This window comes from Elephas maximus, chromosome 20 (assembly GCF_024166365.1).
Source record: "Elephas maximus indicus isolate mEleMax1 chromosome 20, mEleMax1 primary haplotype, whole genome shotgun sequence".
Taxonomy (NCBI): Eukaryota; Metazoa; Chordata; class Mammalia; order Proboscidea; family Elephantidae; genus Elephas; species Elephas maximus.
In genome coordinates this window covers 15856631-15870025 of record NC_064838.1, presented here as the reverse complement: position 1 = coordinate 15870025, position 13395 = coordinate 15856631, and the positions used below count along the sequence as shown (strand labels likewise).

At 42.4% G+C, this 13395-nt stretch overlaps 1 protein-coding gene across 5 annotated transcripts in view; it reads left to right on the top strand.

The window, feature by feature from the left end:
- The window catches only part of EOGT (EGF domain specific O-linked N-acetylglucosamine transferase), a 46063-nt gene that overhangs the window by 14979 nt on the left and 17689 nt on the right, over positions 1-13395 (top strand). For all 5 annotated transcript variants that reach the window (XM_049861938.1, XM_049861939.1, XM_049861936.1 and 2 more), the window contains 2 exons: positions 2563-2669; positions 7328-7431. In XM_049861938.1, the coding sequence (XP_049717895.1) occupies positions 2563-2669; positions 7328-7431 (211 nt within the window). The remainder of the gene's footprint in view (positions 1-2562; positions 2670-7327; positions 7432-13395) is intronic.

The window sequence follows — 13395 nt, the reverse complement described above, 5'->3', positions numbered from 1 at the left end:
AATTATGTTTATAAACTATTAGTAACACGGCCATCCCTATAATACATTTGTGTTAGTTACCTATTGCTACATAACAAATTGCTCCAAAATTTAGCAGTTTAAAACAATGTGCGTTTATTATTTCATATGGTTTCTCGTGGTCAAGTTGCAGGAGCAACTTAGCTGTGTGGTTCTGGTTCAGGGTCTCTCAAAAGGTTTCAGTCAAGCTGTTGGCCAGGACTATAGCCATCTCTAGGCTAAAATGCAGCTGGAGATTCTGCTTCTAAACTCACTCATGTTGTTGTGAGCCTTAACTTCTCTCTGGCTATTGGCCAAAGGCTTCAATTCTTCACTATATGGGCCCCTTCCTAGTGCTGCTCACAACATGGCGGCTGGCTTCCCAAGAGTGAGTGGTCTAAGAGAGAAAGAGCGTGCCCCAAGATGGAAGCTGCAGCTTTTTTATAACCTAATCTCAGCAGTGACGTACCATCACTTCTGTTGTCTTCTGCTCCTTGGAAGCAAGTCACTAAGTCCAAGGAAATGAAACACCACCTCTTGAAAAAAGAAGTATCAAAGGTTTTGTGGATATATTTCTAAAACAACCAGAATATTTCAGCAGTGTGTTTTAAAAGGACATATTTGATATTTGCTTTGTATCAGATATAGTCTCGAGGATGAAGAGTTACAGGCGATCTTTTATGTTAATTCTAAGTATCTCTTGTCACATGCTGTCTTAGTTGTCTAGTGCTGCTATAACAGAAATACCACAAGTGGGTAGCTTTAATGAACATTTTTTTTTTTTTTTTTTCTCACCGTTCAGAAGGCTAGCAGTCCGAATTCAGGGCACTGTCTCTAGGGGAAGGCTTTCTCTGCTCTAAGGGAAAGTCCTTGTCTCTTCAGCTTTTGTTCTTTGGCTCCTTGGAGATCTTCATGTGGTGTGGCATCTGTCTTCCCCCATCTCTGCTTGCTGGCTCCCTGGCTCAATCTGCTCTTTTATATCTCAAAAGAGATTGGTTTGAGACACACCCTACACTAATACGGCCTCATTGACATAACAAAGAAAACCCATTCCCAAAGTAGGTTATAACCACAGGTATAGCAGTAAAGGAAAAAAAAACCCGTTGCCGTCGAGTGGGTTCTGACTCATAGTGACCCTGCAGGACAGAGTAGAACTGTCCATAGGGTTTCCAAGGAGCACCTAATGGATTCGAACTGCTGATCTTTTGGTTAGCAGCTGTAGCTCTTAACCACAATGCCACCAGGGTATAGGGGTTAGGATTTATAACACTTATGGGGGGAGCAGGGAAAGGGACACAATTCAATCCATAACACATGCTTTTTGACTGTTTTCTTTTATGTGAAAGAAAATTGTGCCATGTCGCTTTCAAAGAGATTTTCTGAGAAATAGACCTTCCCTTTCCCCTATGAAGCTTAGCTGTCTTCTGTTCTTCTGGGGCACTAGATAATTCTTGGACTATGTGTTAGTCATCTAGTGCTGCTGTAACAGAAATACCAAAAGTGGATGGCTTTAACAAAGAGAAATTTACTTCATCACGGTAAAGTAGGCTAAAAGTCTAAATTCAGGGTGTCCGCTCCAGGGGAAGACATTCTCTCTCTGTCAGCCTTCTCATTAATGTTCCCCCGGACTAGGAGCTTCTTCACACAGGGACCCCAGGTCCAAGGGACACGCCCTGCTCCTGGTGCTTCTTTCTTGGTGGTATGAGGTCCCCCACTCTCTGCTCACTTCCCTTTCCTTTTATCTCTTGAGAGATAAAAGGTGGTGCAGGCTACACCCCAGGGGAACTCCCTTTACATTGGCTTCAGGACGTGACCTGAGTAAGGATGGTGTTACAATCCTACCTTAATCCTCTCAACATAGAATTACAGTCACAAAATGGTGGACAACCACGCAATACTGGGAATCATGGCCTAACCAAGTTGATACTCACAGTTTTGGGGGACATAATTCAATCCATGACAGACTACCATCATTTTCAGAATCCAAGCAGTCCACCATAAGAGGTTCTCTGGGTCAGTGTTTCCTCTGAGCCTTGTCAGATTAAAGGAAACCTTGTTGAATTTTCGGCTTTACCAGTTGCTGCCAAGTCGACTTCAACTCATGGCGACTCTGTGTGTGTCAGAGTAGAACTGTGCTCCATAGTGTTTTCAATGGTTGATTTCTTGGAAGTAGGTCACTAGACCTTTCTTCTAAGGTGCCTCTGGGTAGACTCAAACCTCCAACCTTTTGGTTATCAGTTGAGTGCTTAACTGTTTGGGCCACTAGGGACTTCCTTCCCACTTTACTGGTGGTTTGGTTGGCTGACCCATTGCGTAAATTCCTTCTTTGTCTAGAAAGTTCCCAGCTTAACTATCTTGCACATTAGACTGAATTTTGAATTATTTTTGTTCCTTGTCTCAATGGTAAGACTGATATCAAGTTATCTAAGTGTCAATAAGTTTGAGAAGTTACAGATGTCTCCATAGGAGTGTCTTGCATTCTAATGAGCAGACCCTAAGCTACGATGTTGCAATAGGAAGTTTGGGAGAATCACTTTGAAAACATATCCCAATTCATATTTCTAGGTTTGCTGAGCTACAGAGCTACACTCAGCTCAACTTCAGACCTATAGAAGATGCAAAATGTGACATTGTTGTTGACAAGCCAACCTACTTCATGAAATTCGATGCAGGTGAGACATTGTTTTATTCATTTACTGGTTAATGAGGCTTTTCTTTCATTGTGGTAAATACATATGTAACAAAACCTTTGACATTTCAACAGTTTTCACTTGTAAGGTTCAGTGACATGTGTTAATTGTGTTGATCATGTTGTTCAACCTGGTCTTTTTTCAATATATGTATGTAGTGATTTCCTGTAACTTTTTGGGAAACAGTATGAGGTTACATAGTAGATTTGTTTTTTTGTTTTCTTCCCTGAGGAAGTAGATGAGCTGGTTTGAATTTCCCATTATTTTACCCCTTGGGTATTAGAATAAATCTTCACATTTCCATAAAACGACTTAATCAAAATCAAAAGATGAGAGAAGAAGGCACGTGGACACCTTTTGTAACTAAATTTACTCCATCTGGTTTCTCGAATTACTTGATTTAGATTGTGCTTCATTAGAAATTTTTTAAAAATTAAAATCCATGTATATACTGTGGGTTTCGAAAGGAACGTCCATGATCTCCCTCACAGACTTTCTTCTTTTGTTTTCATGATGTTAAGCGAACTGAAAATTCTCTTGGAAGTTACCACTGGTGTATATTCTTGGAAAAAGAAGTTTTAACAAAAAAAAATATTTTTTTTCTGTTTATATCTATAGCTTCTAGCTCTCACCTCGCAAGTGTAGCTTTAATTTTGTGAACCAGTTGCACTGGAAAAGAGAAACACAGATCATACTACATTATTTCTCTCATTATGGGAGGCAGAGATTACCATGCTACTCCGTATCAAAATTCATGAGAGGCTGGGCTTACCGTGAAATATCGAGGGCCCTCTGTCATGGATATTTCAGAATTGCTATAATTTATTGATCATATTTTTAATGTGCCTTACCTTCTGAAGTCATAATTCTTCTACTACAAAGTGTTAAGTTCAGAAATGAGACGAGTTTAGGTTTTTGAAATAAGAGCAAGTAAAAATGCTATGTTCAAGGCCCTAACTAATTTTTTAAATATGCAAATTAAAAAGGGTCAAAGAAAACACAGGACAGCTGCCTGTAAAAGAGTTGGATATGTGTGAGCTGTGAAATTTATGCAGATACTTATGCAATAAAGTATGCAAAGTAGGAGTAAAAGGCTAATATGGACGCGTGCCATTTCTTTCCTGTATTCATAACTCTTACTTTTTTCCCCTCTAATTTATGCTGTCGTTCTGTTTTCCTTTTCATATTAACTCTTACCCTGGGAGAATGAGTGTTCTACAGAACAAGACTCATTTCTTGAGGGCAAAGCCTATGTTTTCTCCCTGGTTAATGAATCCCTGTAGCACTAAGTGCTATTGTGTGCGTGCTGTGTGCCCCAGTAAGTGTTATGGCATCGCCGAATGGTAGGTAGCAAACTAATGTGTACGTGTGGCTGGTCTGGAAAAAGGAGATGTGTTGTAATAGAGCTTTCTTTTTTTTTTTTTTGTTTACTTGAAAATCTACTCTTTGCCAGCTTTTTTGGGGGTGCAAAAAGGAGTCCCTGCAAACATTCATCTGAGACACCAGCCTGAAGAGAGCTGAGTGTTTTTTACTCTTATTTTCTGGCACACAGTATTATTCACCATGAGATGATATCAGATTATTTTATGATTTCTGCTTTTGAGGGTCACTGTTTTCCTTTTTGTCAACATTTTCCCTCTTTTTAAATGTCAGTTGTCAGAATTTCATCCCATTTTATCAGTTTTCTTAGAATGGTGCTCTGTAGGGCTTTCTGTGGCTGATTTTTGGGAAGTAGATCTCCAGCCTTTCCTCCTAGGACCCTCTGGGTGGAATCAAACTTCTAACCTTTTGTTTAGCAGCTGAGTGTGTCAACCATTTGCACCACACAGGGCCTCCTCACCCCATTTAAATTTGTACATTTCCAAGTTGAATCCTGGGTGGTTCATCCCTAAGTTGAGAGAGAGCATGTTGTGTTTCTTTTTTGTAATTTTGTATTGTGCTTTAGGTGAAAGTTTATAGAGCAAATTCGTTTTCCATTCGATAGTTTGTACATAAAAGGTCATGACATTGGTTGCATTCTCCACGATGCGTAGACACTCTCTCCACTGCTGTGCTGGATTCCCCCCATTTCCTTTCATCCAGAATTTTTCTACCCCTTCCTGCCTTCTCGTCTTTGCTTTTGGCCAAATGTTTTTCCTTTTGATTTCATATAATTAATTGCTCTAAGGAACATGTTCTTGTTGGGTGTTATTGTTTATTTTGTGGGCTTGTCTATTGTTTGGTGAAAAATGGTCTCTGGGAATGGCTTCAGTTCCAGGTCAGAAGGGTGTTTTAGGGCCATAGTCTTGGGGGTTCTTCCAGTCTCTGTTAGACCAGTAAGTCTGGTGTTTTTTGTGAATTTAGTTTTTGGTTTTACATTTTTGTCCTGCTCTGGCTGGGACCCTCTATTTTGATCTCAATCAGAGTGATTGGTAGTGGTAGTCATGCGTGATCTAGTTCTTTTGGTCTTGCGGTCATGTAGACTATGATTCAGGTGGTCTGCTGAGTCTTTGGTTTTCTTCACTCTCCTTTTTTCCGAGTGGAAAGAGAGCAATAGTTGTATCTTAAATGGCCACTGGCAAGCTTTTAAGACCCCAGATGCTGCTTACCAAAGTAGGATGAAGAACATTGTCTTTATGAACTATGCTGTGCCAATTGACATAGATCTCCCCTGAACCTATTGTCCTTAGCCTTCAAGCCTAGGAACTTTGTCCCATGAGTGTTTGGTTATGTCTAAGAAGTTTCCATGGCTGTGCCCTTTGTGTGCTCTGCTGTCTGTATTAATAGAGATGCAGCACCTACAATTAGTATGTATGTAAAAACATCCACAACCAAACCTATATCTGCAGGTAGGTATGCTTCCTTACACCCTCCCACGCTTCTTAGGCATACCTATCTACGTAGGTATCTGTTCATAGATTATTGTCTGTTAATACTATTTTTGCAGGATTGTCTACGTTATAGTAATTACCAAAGTTGCCCTTTATTCTTGCATTCCTCTCAGTGTCTTCCTTGGCTTTGGTTGTGTTGTGCTTTACTTCCCCCATATTGTGTGTTGCCTTTCCTTTCACCAGTATTAACATGGATCTTCTATCTCGTTAGTAATTTTCCTTTCCTCCCCCTCCCATCCCTGGTAACCATCAAATTTTTTTTTCTCTGTGTAAATCTTTTCTTTTTTTTTTTTTTTTTTATAATAGTGGTCTCATATAATATTTGTCCTTTTGTGGTTGACTTATTTCACTCAGCATAATGTCCTCCAAGTTCATGCATGATGTGAGATGTTTCGCCAATTCTTTGTTACTCTTTATCGTTGTGTAGTATGCCACTGTGTGTAGGTACCACAGATTGTTCGTCTGTTCATCCATTGGTGGGCACTTAGGTGGATTCCATCTTTTTGCTATTGGGAATAATGCTGGAATGGGCATGGGTGCGCACGTATCCATTCACTTTAGGGCTCTTATTTCTTTAGGGCATATACCTAGGAGTGGGATTGCTGGATCATACGGTATTTCTATTTCTAGCCTTTTAAGGAGGCATCGTACCATTTTCTGTAGTGGTTGCACCATTTTATGTTCCTGCTAGTAGTATATGAGTTTCAGTCTCCCCACAACCTTGTCAACGTTTGTTATTTTCTGTCTTTTTGATGTTCTGTTTCTTTTAAAAGACAGGCTTATGAACAAATAGTGTCAACTGCAGGCCTCTCTAGTCTATTTGACTTTGGGAGATACAGCTGGTCTTCCTTAAGGGCCAGGCACTGGGATGGATATTTTAGACATAGTATCTCTGGATTTCTCATGAGAAGCTGGTGTTTAGGTGTAACTACTCTACTTCTAGTAGAGAAGCTAAGCCGAGGGACTGTGCGCTTGTCTGAGAATGTTGTTTGTGAATGGATCAGCTGGGGTTCAACTCAGTTCTTCTGACTCCCGAGTCCATGCCCTTTAAAGTTAGCACATGAGCCATTCAGCTCTTTTAAATGATGATTGGTTAACATTTTCCTGAGAAGCCATGCCATAATAGTGATTAAATAGGGAAAAAAGAGACAGGAATGAAAAATACCAAAATGTTAATAGTTGCCATCATTGTCTTTTACTTAAAAAAATACTTCTACAATAAACAAGTGTTGCTTTATTGATTAAAAAAAAAAAGTCATGGTAAAAAGTAATGACTAGTCTTCATGGCCTTATAGTTTCACCCCATTTTCAGTTAAATGGACTTACGTTGCTTTTCTGGGAACTTAAGTGATCATTTGCTACTTGGCTTATATGGAAAATTCATTCCTAATTTCTAAATAAATTTTAAAGTGAATGTTTGAACCCAAAACCCACGGCCGTCAAGTCGATTCCGACTCATAGCGACCCTACAGGACACAGTAGAACTGCCCCGTAGAGTTTCCAAGGAGTGCCTGGTGGATTCGAACTGCCGACCTTTTGGTTAGCAGCCATAGCACTTAACCACTACACCACCAGGGTTTCCATTTGAACCCAACCAATCTGTAAATTGAGGACCAACTGTGCAGAGATTATTTCACATTTGGAAAAACACTTATTCTTTCCCCATTTATTTCAACCGAAAGTCTACCAAGCTATAAATCGATGGTGTTGACAAAAATTGTTTAATTGTTTGTTTTGGGGGGTTAACATAGATTTCTTTTTCCCAACTAGGTGTTAACATGTATCACCACTTCTGTGATTTTCTGAATCTTTATGTTACTCAGCATGTTAATAACTCATTCAGTACAGACGTGTACATCGTGATGTGGGACACGGTAAGTAAGAATGTGCTCTCTACTTTCACCCCGTCGGCGTCGCTCTGGAAGTGTGTGACTCTAATGTGGTGGAACAGAAGTTTCTAAGACACATATTTAAATATACACACATATGTAGATGGGTGTGAGTGGCTGTATGTGTGCATTTACAAGTACACACAGGTATACAGGTACATATGTATGTGTGTGTACCTTTGTTCTTTGAATTTTAGAATGAGGCAGTGGGAGATTTCTTTCCCCCTTTGGGCAGGTAGTGCTCCAAAGACCACAGACCTGTGTTCAGTGTTCCTCTAAGGCAGACTTGTGCACTTAACATCTGTGACCTGTGTTTGAAGAGCTTGTCTCTACAGGTTGGCCTCTTGCACGACCTGGTCTGCCTTTGCTTAATAGCAGCTTTCCTGTTGCTCCTTGCTTCATGCCAAATTGTGCTGTGTGTTTCTGTTCACACTACAGGGCGAGTCTTAAGTATGTACGTAAATGCATATGTTGAATTATATGAGTGGCACAGTTTGTACTCAACGATTTACCTAAAGTTTGGCTGTTTGATCAGCTTCCATAAAGATTACATCCAAGGAAACCCTATGGAGCAGTTCACCTCTGTAACACATGGGGTCACCATGAGTCAGAATCAGCTCAAACACAATGGATTTTTTTGATTTTATTGATTGTTGTTAGTGCAGTCTTTCGTCCTTATTCTTCTCCTTCCATTTCTCCTCCTTAGTCCTCCCCTCTCTCTCTCTCAGCTCCTTCTCTTCCTCCTCCTCCTTCCTTGACTGCCTTTTCCCTGCTTCTGCCCATACCCAGCCCCTCCATGCCCCAAGGTGACTCCAAAGTGTGCCCCAGTATCCTCATCTGTGAAATGGGAGAATTGTAGTATCAGCCTCAGCGACATTTTGAGGATTAACTGTGTTGTGTGTAAACAGTCACAGTGCCAGGCACAGAGCCAGTACACTCTAACTAAAGTTGACTATGACCAGGACGGTGATTAGGAGGACGGGTGGTTTCTGGTGTACTCTAGAGAGGTTGCCTCAGCATCGGGAAGGTGGACCATCCACTAAGAGGCCATCTAAGGTTTAATGAAACATTTGGACTCACAGGAGATGCTCAGAGGCCCTGCCTTGGCGTGTCTTTTCAGAATGATATTGTGGGGGAACCACAGCTTGGCAGCAGGACAGTATTGGGCATTTCTTCCAGGGGAAGTCTTTCCAGTGGCCCACCCAGGACAGCTCAGCTCAGATGCGGGGAGATGAGGCCCACTTGAGCTGCCTTGACTTAAGAGCCTCATGTCCCACAGGGGCCAATACCTCCTGGAACAGCTGCATTAGCAGAGCTCCCAAGATCCCTGAAAGAGACATGCTGTCTTAGTCATCTAGTGCTGTCATAAGAAAAATACCACAAGTGGATGGCTTTAACAAAGAGAAGTTTATTCTCTCACAGTCTAGTAGGTTACAAGTCCAAATTCAGGGTGTCGGCTCCAGGGGAAGGCTTTTTCTCTCTGTCGGCTCTGGAGGAAGATCCTTGTCCTCAAATTTCCCCTGGTCGAGGATCTTCTCAGGCGCAGGGATCCCGGATCTAAAGGACGCACTCTGTTCCCGGTGCTGCTCTCTTGGTGGTATGAGGTCCCTAACTCTCTGCTTGGTTCTCTTTCCTCGTATCTCTTGAGAGATAAAAGGTGGTGCAGGCCAGACCCCAGGGAAACTCCCTTTACCTTGGATCAGGGAGGTAACCTGAGCAAGGGTGGTGTTACAATCCCACCCTAATCCTCTCAACATAAAGTTACAATCACAAAATGGAGGACAACCACGCCATACTGGGAATCATGGCCTAACCAAGTTGATACACATATTCTTGGGGGGACACAGTTCAATCCATGACACATGCCTAGTAAGTAACTGGAGTCATTGTACCTCGTGAAGCCCACACATGGTGCCTCCCAGTCCAGATATAACTTATATATCAAACATCCTTAAATCCTGAGCAATATTGCCTTGATACATGTTTAACACATGCCGTCTTTATTTCCAGTGACCAGAGGGAGATAGTCAACTGAAGGTCAAGTTCTCACGCAGCAATGGTTTTGTAAATGCTTTTTTCACAGGTCTGGGCCTCATAACAGAGCTCCGCAGAAAGGTTTTTCATTATCATTGCTCCAGAGACCTTTCGTTTAATTTCAAGCCTGATGAGAATGGCTGCGATAATTCTTGGCATATTAACGCTTTCATTTGGCTTCCTTCTTTTTGTGCATTTACGTTTCCCTCTTGCCTTCCGGTTTTGCTGACATGGTTTGATTTCTTGGAAATGTTTCTGTAAGTAAAGGGAACAACACCCCTTTTCGTCTTTTTTGTGTCAGCACTTCTAGTTCAAAACCACCAGCTCTCAGAAGCCCTGAATGATTAATTCAGGGGTGTTTTGCCTTTTTTTTTTTTTTTTTTTTCAATTATACCTGATGCTATCTCATTTCATGGTCACACACCTCCATGGACTAGTACTTTTATTCGCTTATCGTACAGCCGAGGAAGCAGAGGCTCTGAGCAGCAGGCAAGTGTTCTAACTTAACACAGTCTACGAGGGGTGGAGTCTGGGTAGTCTGAACATAGATCTGTGCTCTGAAATCACAGGGCTTTATCGCCTCCCTATAAACCTCTGTATGGAGCCCTGGTGGCACAGTGGTTAAGTGCTACAGCTGCTGACCAAAAGGTCGGCAGTTCAAATCTACCAGCCGCTCCTTGGAAACTCTGTGGGGCAGTTCTACTCTGTCCTATAGGGTCACAATGAGTCAGAATTGACTCGATGGCAACAGATTAGAAACCCCGGTGGAGTTTCTGGGTAGGGCAGATGGGCTTGGCTGCTAGCCGAAATGTTAGAGGTTTGAATCCACCTAAATGCACCTCAGAAGAAAGACCTGGTGATCTACTTCCAAAAATTCAGCCATTGAAAAGCCCATGGAGCACATTTCTACTCAAACACCACACGAGGTGTCAACATGAGTAAGAGTCAACTTGACTGCAACTAGAGTTGCTCCTTGCTTCATGCCAAATTGTATTGTGCATTTCAGCTCACCAGAAGAGTGTTTTAAGTACATACAAAAATTCATATGTTGAATTATGTGGGTGGCACAAATGGTTTGTGCTCGACTACTAACCTAAAGGCGGGCAGTTCAAACTCATCCACTGGCACCACGGAAGAAAGGCCTGGCGATCTGTTTCTATAAAAACCTCTACAGAACCTGTTAAGTTGATGGAAGGTATTTCAGACAGCTTGAAGCTTCTCTGTACCTTGCTGCATGCGTTTCCATGTCTCCCTCAAGTGGACTGAATGAAACTGAGCCTACTTCTACAACCCTGCCCCTCCCTGGGCTTTGCGGGATGGAATAAATAGGATGCTATGGCCCCCACGAGGATTCTAGTTCACCAGTTAACTGGCCTTGTGATATTAGGGCAACCTGACCACGACTCAGGCCTTCCCTTGACGGGCAGGTGGATTTAGCCGAGCAGGCTGGAGCCCGGATGCCACCTCTCTCTTATGCTCTTCTCAGTGCGTCCTTTTTAAGCTTGTGTTCTTGGTCAGTGAGGCCTTTGCTACACAGTCAGTCAGCTTCTCAGCACAGGCAGCTCTGCTCGATGGCTCCACAGTTTAGGCCCAAAGAACATTATAGGTTGGATGGGGTTAGTGTGATGGTTTAGTGTGGCCGCCATGCTTTCCCTTTTGGTGGGAAGGCCTTGGATTAAATTATACTGTGCACCCCTGCCCCCACCTGACCATGATGCTGACCTCCCCCAGTGAGTGGTGGTGCTGCGGGACCTGTCCTCGAGGTTTGGGGGAGCCGTTTGCCCAGTGGGGAGAGCAGGGAGGTGGCAGTAGCTGCTGTGCAGACTTGGTGGAGCAAAACCATGTGGCATTTTTCAGGTTGCTCCCACCAGCAAGCCTGTGCGGCCTTCCTGCTCCTTCTTGCAAAGCTCAGCAGTCTGGCCTTTCCCATCAGAACTGGAGCTGGCTCGGTCGGACAGGTCAGGCCACCTACCTGCACAGATGCGCGGGGGCGCCTCCCCAGGTGTACTTCTGGGTACAGCAGGGTGCCCTTGTTAAGCAGTATCACTAGGAGGGGAGATTACTGCAGGCTGTCCACGTTTCCTTGTGTTGAGAAGTCACATTGCTTTATTATTATTTTTTAATTAAACAGGTAATACTTGTTGTTGTTGAATCGATTCTGACTCATGGTGGCCCTGTGTGTTACAGCGTATAACTGCTCCTTAGGGTTTTCTTGGCTATTATCTGCCCCCACCCCGATCATATTTAGTTCCTTTCTCATCCCTTGCTGTTTGTTAAAATGCTGCAGTGAACATCCGTTCCGTATAAGTATGTCTTTACACGCTCACCTGTCCTCGCGTTTCCGTGGAACAGATCCCCCTAAGTGGAATTTCTCAGTCACAGGTTATGTGCGTGTTTAGATTTGAGAGACACCAAGGAGGAAATTTTATGTCATCTTTAAGAATATGCAAATATTCTTAGACATGGACCAGGAAGAAAACCGTCCCTCCCCCATGACAGATCATTTGAATTTGGGGACGTGGAAAAGAAGCCTCTAGAGGCGGTTCTTACTGAATAATGCATGGTTTCCCTGAGAAGGGATCAGTCAGTATTACTACATTTTATTATTAAATTTTCCTTTCAAAGGTATCTCATTTTATCTGAAGATTTTTATCTGAAGAAAATGTCTGGAATCATTTCTTTTAATTGCCCTTTATTTATTATTGAGCCGGAGCAGGGAAGTTTCCTTGTAGATGGTGTTGAGAAGTGCCTTTATTAGAATGGCACTGGAGAAGTTTCTAGGGAAGGATTTTTTTTTTTTAATTAATTATTTATTGTGCTTTAAGCAAAAGTTTGCAAATCAAGTCAGTCTCTCATACAAAAAGTTATACACACCTTGCTGTGTACTCTTGGCTGTTCTCCTAATGAGACAGCACATTCCTCCTTCTCCACCCTGTACTTCCGTGTCCATTCAGCCAGCTTCTGTCCCCCTCTGCCTTCTCATCTCCCCTCCAGACTGGAGCTGGCCATATAGTCTCATGTGTCTACTTGAGCCAAGAAGCTCACTCCTCACCAGTATCATTGTCTGTCTTATAGTCCAGGCCAATCCCTGTCTGGAAAGTTGTCTTTGGGAATGGTTCCAATCTTGGGCAAACAAAGGGCCCAGGCAGGGACCATGACCTCCAGGGTGCCTCCAGTCTTAGTCAGACCATTAAGCCTGGTCTTTTTATGAGAATTTGAGATCTGCATCCCATTGTTCTTCTGCTCCATCAGGAATTCTCTGTTGTGCTCCCTGTCAGGGCAGTGATCGGTGGTAGTCAGGTACCATCTATTTCTTCCGGTCTCATGCTGATGGAGTCTCTTGTTTATGTGGCCCGTTCTGTCTCTTAGGCTCATCTTTACCATATGTCTTTGGTGTTCTTCATTCTCCTTTGGCCCAGGTGGGATGAGACCAGTTGATGCATCTTAGATGGTCACTTGCTAGCTTGTAAGACACCAAACACCTCTCATCAAAGTGGGATGCAGAATATTTTCTTAATACATTCTGTTGTGGCAGTTGACCTAGATGTCCCCTGAAACCATGGTCCCCAGACCCCTGTCCCTGCTCCTTTGGCATTTGAAGCGTTTGGTTGTATTCAGGAAAGGGAAGGATTTTTTTTTTCCATCACATCAAACAGTTCTCAATAACTTTGAAATAATTCTAATATGAACAACATGCAGTTTTCAAAATCTGATCAAAAGAATGCTGTAAAAATGAAAAGCCTTGAACATAATATATACCCAACTGTGTACACCTTGAGTATAATCCTACAATGTATACTTTTTACTTCAACTGGCTAAATTTTTCAATCTAAAACTTATACCATTTAAAAATTAATTTATATGCTTCCTTTAGCTGAAGGAGCTGACAATTATTTTCTACTTTTCAATAAGGAA